The sequence below is a fragment of the Pseudorasbora parva genome, chromosome 1 (assembly GCF_024679245.1).
Source record: "Pseudorasbora parva isolate DD20220531a chromosome 1, ASM2467924v1, whole genome shotgun sequence".
Lineage (NCBI taxonomy): Eukaryota > Metazoa > Chordata > Actinopteri > Cypriniformes > Gobionidae > Pseudorasbora > Pseudorasbora parva.
The window spans coordinates 35,633,721-35,648,745 of record NC_090172.1 but is presented as its reverse complement, the minus strand read 5'-3'; the positions used below and the strand labels follow the sequence as shown (position 1 = coordinate 35,648,745).

The 15,025-nt window shown below is 37.6% G+C and overlaps 1 protein-coding gene across 1 annotated transcript in view; it reads right to left on the bottom strand.

Moving 5' to 3' along the window:
• The window catches only part of otog (otogelin), a 45,482-nt gene extending 31,339 nt beyond the window's left edge, over window positions 1-14,143 (bottom strand). The window contains exons 1-19 of the mRNA XM_067439036.1: window positions 13,995-14,143; window positions 13,555-13,612; window positions 11,654-11,726; window positions 11,069-11,167; window positions 10,831-10,988; window positions 9,717-9,838; window positions 9,358-9,566; window positions 8,634-8,764; window positions 7,705-7,811; window positions 7,418-7,527; window positions 6,328-6,453; window positions 6,143-6,251; window positions 5,975-6,021; window positions 4,741-4,886; window positions 3,579-3,711; window positions 2,264-2,441; window positions 2,037-2,161; window positions 1,746-1,958; window positions 962-1,127 (exon numbers count right to left, since the gene is read on the bottom strand). Of these exons, the coding sequence (XP_067295137.1) occupies window positions 962-1,127; window positions 1,746-1,958; window positions 2,037-2,161; window positions 2,264-2,441; window positions 3,579-3,711; window positions 4,741-4,886; window positions 5,975-6,021; window positions 6,143-6,251; window positions 6,328-6,453; window positions 7,418-7,527; window positions 7,705-7,811; window positions 8,634-8,764; window positions 9,358-9,566; window positions 9,717-9,838; window positions 10,831-10,988; window positions 11,069-11,167; window positions 11,654-11,726; window positions 13,555-13,593 (2,291 nt within the window). The 5' untranslated portion in view covers window positions 13,594-13,612; window positions 13,995-14,143. The remainder of the gene's footprint in view (window positions 1-961; window positions 1,128-1,745; window positions 1,959-2,036; window positions 2,162-2,263; window positions 2,442-3,578; window positions 3,712-4,740; window positions 4,887-5,974; window positions 6,022-6,142; window positions 6,252-6,327; window positions 6,454-7,417; window positions 7,528-7,704; window positions 7,812-8,633; window positions 8,765-9,357; window positions 9,567-9,716; window positions 9,839-10,830; window positions 10,989-11,068; window positions 11,168-11,653; window positions 11,727-13,554; window positions 13,613-13,994) is intronic.
• Window positions 14,144-15,025: the final 882 nt, after the last annotated feature.

Below are 15,025 nucleotides of genomic sequence, written 5' to 3'. Positions count from 1 at the left end.
TTGTTAGCCTCTCCGAAAATTACCTACATTACCTTTAAATAACACAGTGTCCTAACCTAACTGACACAACACAGCCAATCACAAGACATTGAATGCTTAATGAGTGAGGACGAACATAATGATGATTTACCTTGCGTACCTTAAGTCAATAAAATCTCTCTGAGCTGTTTAAAAGAGTTGATATAGTATAGTGGTTGGGTTAGAGGTGATAGACTACAGGCCTACAAAGGCCTAAGTGCAGCAGTTGAGTCTGTAGTAGAGAAAGAGGCCTTCTCTCACATCCCTGACTTTCTCTCAGCCTCTGCCAGCGTGAGTGCTGTAACTCTAGTACACACTGAGTATGTGGCAGTGGGACACAGGACATTTAAGGGAAGTGAACCCATGTGAGGGTGAGGAGGCTAAAAGCATTATACAACACCTGAGGTTGTTGGGCCCATAACATTTTACAGCCTGTTGGAAGAGGACTGCAAATAACTTTACTCTCACACACACACTAAATAACTAAATCTAGGCCAAAGTTACGAAGCTAATGTTTAAATAATGAGGAGCGAATTGAGTTAAGCAATTTAGCATATTTACACATTTCATGAGGTCATATAATGCCTTTAATTTGAGGTAGTTGTAGGCAAACAAGCTTGTCGAAGCCATCGCCTTGTGGACATGTCCAAACCATAGTACCGCTTTGGGCGACCCAAGATTGTGTCCTGGTTTAAGGTCCTTTACCAATCCCATTGCTTCCTGTCTCCTCTACACTGTTCTATCCAAGAAAGTCCAAAACAATAACTTAAAAAAATTAAACAAGCTTGCAGTCTCTCGCTTTAGTGTAAGAATTGACATTAGCTCTACTACATTAATGAAAAAATTAATGATAAAATTATATATAGTGACTATATCTGTCAAGCTCTAAAAAAGCACTAGAAAATAAACGTACAGTATTTCATACAACTATATTTTAACTTACCGTGGCACACAGGTGTGTGTATGCATGTTGAAGTATGTTCCTTCCGGGCATACACAACCCTCCTCACACTCATCTCCACACGGATGTGGGAGAGACAGAAACAGGCAGCGGCGCTGACATGAAGACACGCAGACCCCATACTCCATAGTAGACGGACACAAGACAGCTGCAAAAACATTTACACACAGGCCAAAAACATATACATTTTATTCTCATGCACAACAGTAATGTGATGCACTAGTGATGTCTGAAGCTCATGTACACTACCATTTAAAAGTTTGATGTGATATTTTTTCCTCAAGGATGCATTAAATTGATCAAAAAAGATTGATCCAAATTTTACATTTTTACACAAAATCTATTTCAAATAAATGATTATTTTGAATTTTAATACTTTTGATAATAATGAGTTAAAAATATAATATTAATAAGGTAATACTAATATTAATATTGAGAATAAGCAGTTTCTTAAGTACCAAAATCAGCAAATTAGAATTATTCATCAAGTGAAACTGAATCATGATCATGTGACAATGAAGACTGGAGTAATGATGCCGAAAAGCTCATTCAGCTTTGTTCACAGAAATAAATTATATTTTAAAATGTATTCAAACTGATAATTTAATCATTTAATTCAATCAAATAAATGCAGCTTGACTCAGAACTTTTAAATGGTGTTATATATATATATATATATATATATATATATATATATATATATGTGTGAGTGTGTGTGTGTGTGTGTGTGTGTGTGTGTGTGTGTGTGTGTGTGTGTGTTACTCACCACACTCAGACAGATGTGAGCGGAAGTCAATGATGACACCGTGTCTCCTACAGGTGCGAGCATAGTGAGCGAGGATGGAGCACAGGCACGGTGCTCCACATTTGCAGACGTCTCCACGACACTGTAGCTGAAAACCCACCGGACTCACGTACTCATGACAAGCAGAAAACACCTCTTGCGTCAGCACGTCACACTTCTCCACTGCATAAGAGGCTGAAATCACACAGAAAGTTATTCAGAACAAGTAGCCTAAAACATGCAATGTTATGCATAACAAGATGAATGTGTTACCTGCTTGCTGGTGTGTGTCACAAGGATCAAGCTGGGGTAAGCTGGGCCGTGGTGCACATGCTGAAGACACACGCCATGCATTTCCAAACAAGAATGGCGTGCTTTCAATCATGCCAGAGGGTGCACTAGAGTAACGCATAAACGAAATTTAAGAAGGGTTGGAGAATAAGTTAAATATGAGGGGAAAACACGACAGGGAAAGTAAGTACAAAGTAGAGGGAACCCACAGGAAGTCATCCTGAATGTTGCCGTTAAAGGTTCCGCAGAGCCCCACAGTCTCATCTCTCCACTGCTCTTCCAACTGCAGGTATAGCCTGAACTCCCTCCAGTTATACTGCAGCCGCAGACCCTGCGATGACTTCACCTGGACGAACATTGATGACAGCTCCTGGATCTGAAATACATCTGTAAAGACATCAGTATATTAAACATATGAAGAACTATGAAAAACAAACACAGACACTGTGGAATATTATTGATTTATTTGTATTGTGTATAGTTCACCTCAAAACATGTCATTATTTACTCTTTCCTTACTTACTTTCTTTCTTTCTTCTGCAGTACATAAATACATAAAACACAACAAAATTGTGATGCGGTGGACAATCGAGTGACATGGGAGGAGCGAGCCACACCGGTCTTGAGTCCTCTCATGAGGGAGTTCGGAGGCATATAAGGAGAGCGACATTATTATGTGAAGGCCACGTTAAATGTTCGCCAGTTCATAGATGGGAAGGAAGGAGGCGGGAACTGCCGAACATTTAACAACTTTAATCCAATAATAAACTAAACGAAAGTAACGTGGGCAGCCCTTCACGAACGACTGCCCGCACACACACAACAAAACGTAAACAAAACACAACTCAAAATCCAGGCCTGGTCCTCTCTCGTCCTTCACTGGTGTCTCTCTCATTAAATGCCTCCGAGCTCCCTCAAGCAAGGACTCGAGACCGGTGTGGCTCGCAGGTGACACTTATTTGCACTCACGCCACGGTCTCGCTCAATCCTCCCATGTCTCTCGCTCGTCCACCTTGCCACAAAGATATTTTGAAGAATGTTTGGAACTAAACAGTTAACAATGGTGACACTGACTTACATTGTATGGACAAAAAAAAACTCAGACATATCTCAAATTATCTTCTATTGTGTACCATAGAGGAAAGAAACTTATACAGGCTTGGAACGACATGCGGGTGAGTAAATAATGACAGCACTTTCATTTTAAGGTGATCTATTCCTTTTTAAGAATTACTTTAAAAGTAAAACAAAAAAACAAAAAACGTAGATATACATCAGGGTGGTGGATATGTGTCTGTAAGTAATCAGTAATGTATCTAGATTCAGTTGAGGAGTCATGGTATCGCAAGGTAATATTAACACAAACGCCTATACTTTATGAATTTCCTGAAGATGTTATTGAGCCCAAGGTACTTTTGTCGTTAGAAAACCCATGGTCGTATTTATTGGGACATTTTTAGAAGTGTTATAGCAAATTTCCACGCCAAAGCATATCCATCTCATTACAGAGCAGCAGTACATTACCATCCGAATACGGCAGTGAGATCCTGAACTGGCTGGCCAGAAAAACCTCTCCATTGTGGCTTATTGTGATCTCAGTACGTGGATCCTCATCCAGCACCAGGTTGACTGACTGAATGCAAGCACCATCCAGATTCTGCAGACATAAAGCAAAACTAAATCAAAGAGAGTCAGAACGTCCTATACTAGCACACATAATATCGGCAGCTAATAGAACTACGGTTTCAAACACAATGGATGAATGAAAGCACAGGGAAACAAACCTATCAGATCATCAGTTACAATTATGACTAATTCAGTAATCATGTTGTTTAGGAATTAAGCATTTATGCTTGTGAATGAATTACTGAGAGCTGTTCACAGGAGATAAACCACTCAGACTCAAACTCTGAATCACTCCATTCAAGGAAATGATGGACCGGGTGCCTATGTGGGGATCTTTCAGCAGTCGTTTTACTGAAATACATCTCTCTCTCTCTCTCTCTCTCTCTCTCTCTCTCTCTCTCTCTCTCTCTCTCTCTCTCTCTCTCTCTCTCTCTCTCTCTCTCTCTCTCTCTCTCAGCAACTACAAAGTCTCTGGCACTGTCATTCAGAGGCTCAGATAAGCAGAATAGCTTGTTCAGAGTTCAGACAGTGACACCATACACCAGACTGCTCTCTGCGTGTTGACTTTTAGCATCAGCAGGTCTGGGCTTTGGGAAAGGAAGGCTTTGAGGGGGAGAAACTCTTCATGTTTTGTGTCGTTTCATGTTTTATCTGTCAAAGTTAAACAGGGTCTAATCACGACACAAGCTCATCTAAGACTTTGTTTAATCTCAACCCAAAAAACGAAACTTTAGCCAAAAGAAAAGCTGTGCAATTTTTTGTGCCAAATCTAGTGACTAATTTAACTAACAGACTAACAAGTGCAGCTACTCTAACTGCTAATATGCCAATAGTTTGACTAATCACACAAATCTAGAATCTGTAATCTTAAGTCTGTCTACTGAAGCTGTGTTCCAGCCACCAGATTACTCTTTAGATCACCACACTAGAGCAATCCTGGAACGTGATGAATAAAGGTTTGGCATGCTACTTCTGGCATGCCTTAGGTCTTTTCTCTTTTGTGTGCTAATACTTGAGGTTTGTGTTGGTGCGGATAGCATGAAAGCGCAGAGGGACTTACGGCTCCACAGGGTGCATTCTGAATGGTCACAGTGAACCTGCCCGAGTTTCTGCTTTTGGCTAAAACGTACTGGCACGTAGCAGGAAATGTGTAAACACGGCCATCAAACGACTGGAAGAACATATCTCCTGTCACAGAGCACTCCCCTGTTATAAAAAAATTAAAAATAAGGTACACTACCATTTAAAAATGTTGGGACTGATATGATTTTTTAATGCTTTTTAAAGAAGTTTCTTATGATCACCAAGAAGGCATTTATTTGATATAAAATACAGTAAGAAACTGTAATATTATTGTAATATATAATTAAAATTGAAATAAATAAATAATGTATTTTAAAATGTCAAAGCTGAATTTTCAGCATCATTACTCCAGTCTTCAGTGTCACATGATCCTTTAGAAATCATTGTAATATGCTGATTTTTGGTGGTCAAGACACATTTCTTATTATTAACAATGTTGAAAACAGTTGTTACCCTGAACCACAAAACTAGTCATAAGACGCACAGGTATATTTGTGGCAATAGCCAGTATTTTATGCCAAAAATCATTAGGATATTAAGTAAAGATCATTTTCTATGAATATATTTTGTAAATGTCCTACCGTAAATGTATATAAAAAATACAGTAGTAATATGCATTGGTAAAGACTTAATTTGGACAACTTTAAAGGCGATTTTTTCAATATTTAGATAGTACCCTCAGATTCCAGATTTTCAAATAGTTGCATCTGGGCCAAATGTTGTTCTATCCTAAACCATAAATCAATGGAAAGCTTATTTATTTAACTTTCAGATGATGTATAAATCTCAATTTTAAAAAAATTACCCCTATGACTTTTGGTTTTGTGTTCCAGGGTTACAACTTTGCTGCTTGAAAAAAGTTTAATTTTCAAATTAATTAGTGATTCTTACTGAGGAAAAAACTATTAGTGTAGGGTTTTATGCAATGACAGAAGCCTTTCAATTATCATTACATTCAGCTGATCAAAGTGAAATGTTTTAATGAGAAGCATTTTATCTAGAATAAGGTCATTCATCAACACACCAACAGTAAATGAGGAAGGTTGAATCATATATGACTAAATCACTAAAATCTCTGAAATTGCAAAATAACTTAATGGTAATAAGATACATTCAGAAGCAATGAATTAAGAAAATGTGGTTTAGAAAGAGATTAATGCTATAAGGGTACAGTATATATGAAAAAAAGTCAATTAAAAACAGATAAACACCTGGACAGTTGTGCTCTGTGCAGTTCCACATGCCCCCAACACATGTGCTAAAAAAGATGCAGGAACAAATATGGATACATACTGTATGTTCAGTACCACACAAACACTAGCATTAATATTTCTTCATGCATTAAAGTATGCAGTGCATAAGATAACTTAGTGTCTGACCAGTTGTTGCAGTCTTCCTGTATGACATGGCCGGAGGGATACAGCATACCGTGGTGCTCACATGGACAGTCTGATGCCTTAACACACACTCCATCCTCGTATATCAAATCTAGAGACAGTAAAATTACTTTATTGCCTTTAAACATTCATAAATAGCGTGGGGTTAGTTAATTTAGTGTTACTACCATCAGGGCAGTAGCAGCCATCCAAACACTGTAGCTTGCTGTCTATACACATGTGTTCAATCTTGCAGTGCATGGGACAGCAGTTAATACACTCCCTGAAAAGGAACTCGTCAGGGCAATCAACACCTATAACCAAGAACAACAGATAGTCTCACAATATGCATCTCATGGCAAAAAAAAAAAAAAAAAACCTAACAAAAACACTTAAATTATCAAATGGCTAAACATCTACATCAAACATCTAAAACAATGAAGCATGAATTAAGTGAAAATTAAATGAATTAAGCAATAAATTACATGATGTGCATTAGAGTGATTTTACAACTTAACGTCATGCCTAACAACTGTAGTAAAAGTACTGTAACAATTCAATAAATTGTCACTAATATTAAATAAACCGTTAAAATTATTTATTTACACTACCATTCAAAAGATTGGGGTCAGGAAGAATTTTTTTTGCAAAGAAATTAATAATTTTATTCAGCAAGTGTGCATTAAATTGATCAAAAATGAGAGTAAAGACATTTACTTTTTCAAAAAATCTAAAAGTAAATGCCGTTCTTTTGAATACTGACTTGAAATACTGATAATAATGAGAGATGTTACTTGATCACCATATTGAATGATTTCTGAATGATCATGTGAAACTGAAGACAGGAGAAATGGCCAAAAAAGATTCAGCTTTGCCATCATAGGAATAATTTATGTTTTAAAACATAATAGTAATATTATTAATACAAAATATATTAAATCTACATTTATTAGCATAAGAGACTTCAAGGGACAACAAATCAAGAGACAACAAATCTTGCCAACTCCAATTTTTGAACGGTATTTTAAAGTTAAGAATAATCTGGAACAACACTACACCAATAGTTTACTAAGATAAACTTCAAATTGCTCAAAGTTGTCAAGCAATGCAGCAACGTGGCACATACAGTATGAGTGGTCAAACGTGTATTTGGCTATTTAACATCTGAATACTCATTAAGTTAGTCTGAAATCTATGTTTTAACAAATATAAATTTAAAACCTTTACAGAATAAACTCAAATATCTGTGCAACATTTGTGCATTTGCAAGAAACTTACTGCAAACAGGAAAGTGTGTTCTCCAGTTATGCAGCGGATGTTCAGCATGGGCACATGCTCTAGCATACTCTGTAAACACCTGGCACACCACATCACCATTGGGACCAGACCTGCACCAGATGAAACTATTATACACACTCAACTATTATAAAGTACAATAGCAGCAACAGCATGAGTATGTTCAGGATAGCACTTTGGAAAGTACTGTCAGTAGTTTTGCAATGCAGGTTTATAGCTTTTCAATAGGTATGGCAATGTCAGTGGTTCAGTTTTATGTCAGTACTTACAGACAGAGGTCATTGGAGCAACTGGCCATGTATGAATATGGACTGACGAACTCATGGCAAGACTGGAACGGTTCCTTCAGTAGGGTGGCACAAACTTCCTCCACTTTCTGCAGTGAAGAACCAGAGCCTTTATTATATGGTGTGGGACCAGAATATACATACATACATGTGTATATATGTGTGCTTGTTTTTGTGAATTATCAGAACACAAATGTGCATAATGACATGGGTATGACATAGGTATTACAAGGAGCAGGTGAAATATGAGGACCTTACCCAAGTTCCCACTTTTTAAAAGCCTAATAAATCATACAGAATAACCCCACATTTCACAAAAACAAATGTGTGTGTGTATGTCTGTGTGTGTGTGTGTGTGTGTGTGTGTGTGTGTGTGTGTGTGTGTGTGTGTGTGTGTGTGTGTGTGTGTGTGTGTGTGTGTGTGTGTGTGTCAAGTAAAAACCAAGTTACCCCACAAAGACTGCAACATTTAAAATACTTGACCTTGTGGGGGACATTTTTTGGTTCCCATGAGAAGCTTATAAATGATACACAATGAGTTTATTTGAAAACATAAAAATTTCTGTGATATGCAGGTTTAGGGGTAGGGTTAGTGTAAGGCAGTGGTTCCCAAACCTGTCCTGTCCTGGACCCCCAGCACTGCACATTTTGCATGTTTCCCTCATCAGACACACCTGATCCAACACATCAGCTCATTAGTAGAGATGGCAAGACCTGAAGTGGGTGTGTCTGATTAGGGAGACAAAATGTGCAGTGCTGGGGGTCCTCCAGGACAGGTTTGGGAACCACTGGTGTAAGGAGATAGAATATACAGTTTGAAGAATATAAAAATCATATAGAAAAAAAATCATATCTATAGAAAGTCCCCATAAAGCATGAAAACACAACATGAGTGTGTGTGTGTTTAGTACCAATAAGACATGAGGATCCTGCATAGCACACGGTGAGGGGTAGAGAGATGGAACAATATGACATCTGGCCAGCTGTGGATCCTCCTCTGCCCAGCTGTTTCCAAACATGGACAAATCCTCTGTGAAAACACCTGGAGCAAACAAGGTACCAAACATTAATGCATATGAGTAGGAGATGCATTATGTGTTCATGCACTTTTTAAAAAGATTAAATTAGATTTTAAAATGTGTGTGAGGGGAAGGTATTTAGTTTTCAACTAATTGTATTACCATTTTTAAAACTAAAACTATCTAAAACTACATGCATACTAACTATGAACAAATGTATATTTACGCACATAAAAATGCAGTTTAAAATAGTTTTATATGCAGTACAGCATATCACACCATCCTATGTGTATTTCATTTCAACTACCCATCAAATATTACTTCATTATATAACAATACTTCTCTGACTGTCAGTTGAAAAAAAAAGAAAAAAAGATTTAGTTTGAATCACTAAATAGAGAACTGAATAGTGTATATAACTGGTATTGACAGGCATAATGTGAAAGAACATATAACTCATTTATAATCACTGTCATGATATATTTCATACTATTCAAACAATCACTATTTTCTATATTGTCAAATATATCTATGATCTATTGTTGTTTGTTTTCCTTTTCCATCACACAGCTTTAATTCAAATGCCACAGTCTGTCACAAATTGAGTGAAACTTACCATAGCTGGTCTTTAGGTCATCCTGAGTGTCAGCATTGAAATTGCCACACAGTCCACAGGTGTGTCCTACAAACTCAGGACTCATCTTGATGTACACAGAGCCAGTCAATCCCTGCCAGGCTAGCGTGAAACCCTGTGGCTGTGACACTATGATGTAGTCAGAGATTCGCTCCAGCTCAACATCATGGATGTGATGGGGCAGCTGCACACTAGAGAGAGAGTGGATTTTCAACCACAGTTGATACTACACACACTTAAACCGTCTACGAAAACAGCTCCTTTAAAATATCCATGACATATCACGTAGGTCAGGTTGAGGTTAAGTGACTAGTGTGTGGTTGAATGTGAAAGTTCATTACCTTTGACCCTTGAAAGTAACACTGAAGTTCTGTAACCTAATCTCCCCCTCCCACGGCAGGAAGAGGCTGATTGAACGTGTGCAGGAGTATGGGAAATAACTGCATTCTGGGTCATTATGCACCTGTAGATCAACAATTAGTAATAAAGCATGATATAGAATCTTGCTGTATTAAAGTCACCATGCTATTCTTACTTTTTTATGGAATATTGCAGCATTTATTATAGTGATTTATCCATGCACATATATATTTTTTTAAATAAATTAATTTACCCTCATAATGTTTAATCAAAATCACTTTCCTTCCACTTTCAACAACTTCTCTTTTGGGCGGGACATCCTGTCACTCACATGAGATCACAGCAATAGCAAACCACAATGAGCCAACTCCTGATGGACAAAATCTAGTCCATCCTACATTTTTCATGTTTGCGAAGGCATTTAGATATACATCACAATAGGGAAGAGAAGACAACTGAATTAAAAAGAATTCAACACTAAAATAAAGTGGAAGTAAAACACTAAAATAAAGAGTCTGCAAATATAGTGTGCAGCTCTTAAGAAGCTTCCTCTACATCATCAAAGAGCGGAGTCTACTTATCCAGAGCAGCCGGGCCAATCCTGCTTAAATTCTGCATTACTGTCAGCCATCCTTTCAATTCATTGATAAATGATATTGGCACTTAAGCTAATGGCCTAAAGAAACTCCTGGCTGAGTTAACTCACCCTCTCTGGATTCCCATCAGTGAGTCTGGGAGAACAAAGCCAATTCTGTTTTGGCCCTGGCTGTAATTACTGTATTAAACTGTAATGGGCATAAATGACCATAATAATGAGATCACTTTCTCTATGAATGCCAATAAATATCTTCCTCAGGCAAGAGCTGTGCAGTACACACACACACACACACACACACACACACACACACACACACACACACACACATATGTGGCATCGCTAACGCAAAGCAGAGAACAGAAGCCTGCTCAAAAGATCCAATCCTAAACTAATTGCAGTCGAATGGCAAAAAAGGCAACAAATCACCATCTGGTAAAGGACATATTTTCTACCACTATAAACATCAGTGGAACTATAAACGTATTATAAGACATCACCTGTATATGTACACTTGACCGAGTGCTGTCATCACAGTCTCTCAGCAATGTGTAGCTGCATTTTCCAGGGAAGTAGTAATAGAGTCCATCAAAGGTTTCATAGTTGTATTGTCCCCACGAGCGACATGTCATCTCTCGCTCAAAGCCTAGGTTGGGGACTGAAACGTTTGATCTATTATTTGTCATGCCAAAATTAAGCGAGGAATCTTAATGTGTTGTGTGCTGCACAGTACAGTACCTGTCTGGCAGTGTGTCCCAGTGGCCTGGTATAAAGTGCAGTTACAGGAGTCTGGATGGACACACCAACCCCCGTTCAGACAAGGAGATGTACACCCACCTGCACGACAAAAATAAAGCACATTAAAATAGTGTGTGTTTCAGTGCGTTTAAGCGTGCGTTTGATGTCTGGTAGCTGAAGGGGTCATTGAAGCATTAAGATGAATCCAGCTCTTGTGTGTAATGATGACACTCATCAGCCTGTTGAACAGATGTCCACTGAAAGAGGGGGCAGTCCCTTTCTCACATTTCAAATGAGCATAACTCTTATCGATTGCAGTTTCTCATAACAAAAATAAGGTTTATGCATCACAAACTTGCCCACACTGAAATTATCAACATAATTAAATGCAAACAACAAATAAAGTTAGCAACACAAGCATTCCGGTGCATCCAAACAGTTCTTTAACAGATGAATTCATACACACATGTGCAGGTGTAAACAAAAATACATGCAAGATGAAATAAACAGAGCAAAGTATAATTGAGGAAAACATGCATAAAGAGAGCACTCCTAAAGTATGGTAACATTCAGCTCAGGTCTTACCGATGGCTCTGCGGGGTGAAGGCTTCTGTGCTTCTGTTTGCTCTGCTGACGAGTTGTTGCTTTCTAAGGATCTCTTTGGAGAATAAAATTATTGAAGTTAAAACATTGTTTTTGTAATAGTGGTTCTGTGACCCCTAGCAGTTCTAAAGGGAGTTTGCCAATTATTGTTTGATTTCGAACTTATGGGGGGAAAGGGTTACACAAAAATGCAATATTTAGTTGATGTCAACCAGCTGAAGTTAAGACGTTTAGTTAATCCAACATTTGAATGTATTGAGTAAAATTAAAAATGTAATGTGCATGACTCTGCACATTAAAACTAATTATTGTAATGTACATACAAATATGTAAAAACAAAAATGAAACGCTCAGGTTTATTATTATTATTATTATTTATAAACCTTTTTTAATATGTAGCATGGGGGTCCCTATACTCTGCCTCTCAGTCATCTCAATGACAATAAGTCATTCACTTGAAAAGACTTCAGAAAAAAGACTTCAGAAAATTCTTAACATTTAGGCTACGGTTATTACAGGCATTTATTGTTAGGCAATAGCCTACTAAATGTAACTCTAGCAGTTAGTTTTAATTATTTGACTAATTAAACCTAAATTCTGCCCTGCAACTAGGCTACATTCATTTGTTTTCATATCGGATTAATGAAGACCTCCCAGATTAAATTTATCAGGAGAAGATGCAGGACAAATCTGAAATGCCAATCAAAGTCCTAATCTAATAAATCATTGTTCGCTTGTATGCTACAGAAACTGCAAGAATGTGCTGCGCATAACATGGATAAGAGTTTATTATTACCGCAGGAGGGGGTAGCCTACATGAGAGCGATCAGCGATTCACTTCACTTCAGAACTAAATCATTTTCTTATCTGACCGAAACCGGCTCTATTCTGCCCGCTTCTCCCCATCACACCTGATATCTGAGAGTTCAATAATTTCATGTAGCTTACGAGGCTGTAAGGGAGATGTATTCTGACATAATGAACGGGGCCAGTGTGTCTCAGTGAATAGCGGCTCTGGGGAACAGCCGCTCCAGCTTTACCAATCCTGAGCGCCCAGCGGACACCTGAAACCGCTTTACTGCCTCCGAAATGACGACTTTTGTCCCAAAGAGCTCCACAAAGCCAGCACTGGGGGATGTGTTTTCAGTGTGCGAATTAAACAATGAATTTCAGTGGGGTCAACTTCTTTTAAGAAGAAAAGTTGCGAGGAATTTTTCGTTTTCGGGGCGCAGCCTGTCTCGTTCATAACTGTGCGACTGATCTCGGGCGCACCTGACACAATTTAACAGGCTAGTAGCCTACATTTTAAACAAACAAAGAAAAAACATTAACTTTATGTTAGTCTACATGTACATTGCTAATAAATAAAAAATTATCATGACGCAGTAGGCTATTTATGTTTTGTCCGACTCAAACTGCTCGAGAAAGCGTGGTGTTGCTACGGTGACCTCTTCAGTCGAACAAGTTTTCATAAAAAAAAAAAAAAAAATGCACCCTGACATCATTCGTGCATAATTCTCAAAAACTTTCCCTTCTTTCATTATTAAACATGATACTGGTGAATAGTAGCCTAGGCTACTGAAAATTAAATGAGCCATGAGAGAATCGTAGATTTTCCTGGAATTGTGTAGAAAACGTTTTAAATTCCTTCATCATAAACCTCATAGAAATGTTGAATATCGCACTTTAATTTAGATCCTAATTAAATCAGGCAGGCTATTCTCACCACACATTGTTCAACAACCTCGCTTTTATCATAGATGAAGAAAACACATCTTTGCAAACACCTTGTTTTCTGTAATGTTATGCATTTAACCTCATGGCACTGCATTTAGCGCAGGTTTCCTGTGCGCTCTCTCAATGCATCGCTTCAGCTCTCCTACCTGCTCCGTTTGGGAAGCGGGATCCCATTTCTCCAGCATTATCCTGCTGCTTTCGCTGCTGCTGGGACACACAGAGAACAAGGAGCGGTTTGTTCCTCACACACAGCTAATCAGCACTTGTGTTCGACAGAGACTCACAGGCGTTTTCACAGGCCTGTTTCACAACTATTACAGACCTGAAGACCTTTCAGGTGATTTCATCAAACATGCGTAAAATTAGCGCGAGTTCAGTCACGAGTCGGGATGTTAACGCTTAAGATGCTCAAAATGTACAGAATGTTTAGCATTATCATGTAAATAGATTGCAATAGCCTACGCAAGTGTTTGTCCTGTTACAATAAATAAATAATAGTCTTAAATAAATAATTAATACTAAAATAAAATAAAAAATACAACACGCATATCGGATAGGCACATGTAAATCTTAATAGGCTACTTACTTTTCAAAATCATGCTGTTGTGTTAAATTCAGACTTTCAGTTCCCCACGTGAGATGTGCTAAAAAGAAACAAATGATCTAATTAGTGCAACATTTTTCAACGTTTATGATTATTAGCCTATATATTTTTTCACAGTAAGTTTAACACTTTTCTGCATTAAATAATTTTATCAAACGTTTGTAGACTATGCATTAGACTAGGATATATATATATATATATATATATATATATATATATATATATATATATATATATATATATATATATATATATATATATATATATATATATATATAAAGACTATTATGCTACAAACTTTGACTTTGATATAGGCCTATTAAGATAAGGAATTTAAGCATTTAGTCCATCAGCATTATATTATAGTTCCTCCTTTACTGCCAAATATTTTTTTTCCTGGTTCCTTACAATAATAAAATAGCCTACATTCTTTTTTAGTCAAATCAAAATTCAATTTATTCTTTAAAATATTATATAGGCTATATATAGAAATGAGCAAAAGAGCATAAGTCACCACACAAGTCTACCGTCATGCTACTTACCTTGATAAATTAAGATAAAGAATAATAAATAGAGTAAAAAAAGTTTCTTTCCGGGAGTTAAAATAGGATCCATTCGTGACTCATGCGAATCACTTGAAATGGAATGAGATTCTCCCCTCACAGTCTTACACCGATGGGCACTACCGACGCATGTTCCCGTCTGACTGCAGCAGCTGCTCGCGCTCTCTCTCTCTCTCTCCTGTGTGCCCGCGCGCATCTCAAGGTGCTGAGGAAAACACCCGTTGCGCGCTCGCTGTCATTAGCATAATATATGCTAATGAAAGTAACTGCATAACCAAAACTTCAGAGAGAGAACTGGAGGCCCTACTGTTGCTACAATAAAATGCCAAAGTTTTGGCTTACATGTTGAATTTAGTTTTTTTCATGACCCACTGATAATGGAATCCATTTTGATCCAACTGACAGAGTTAAAAGGATGGTCATCATAACAATTTAAAAAACAATTCTATT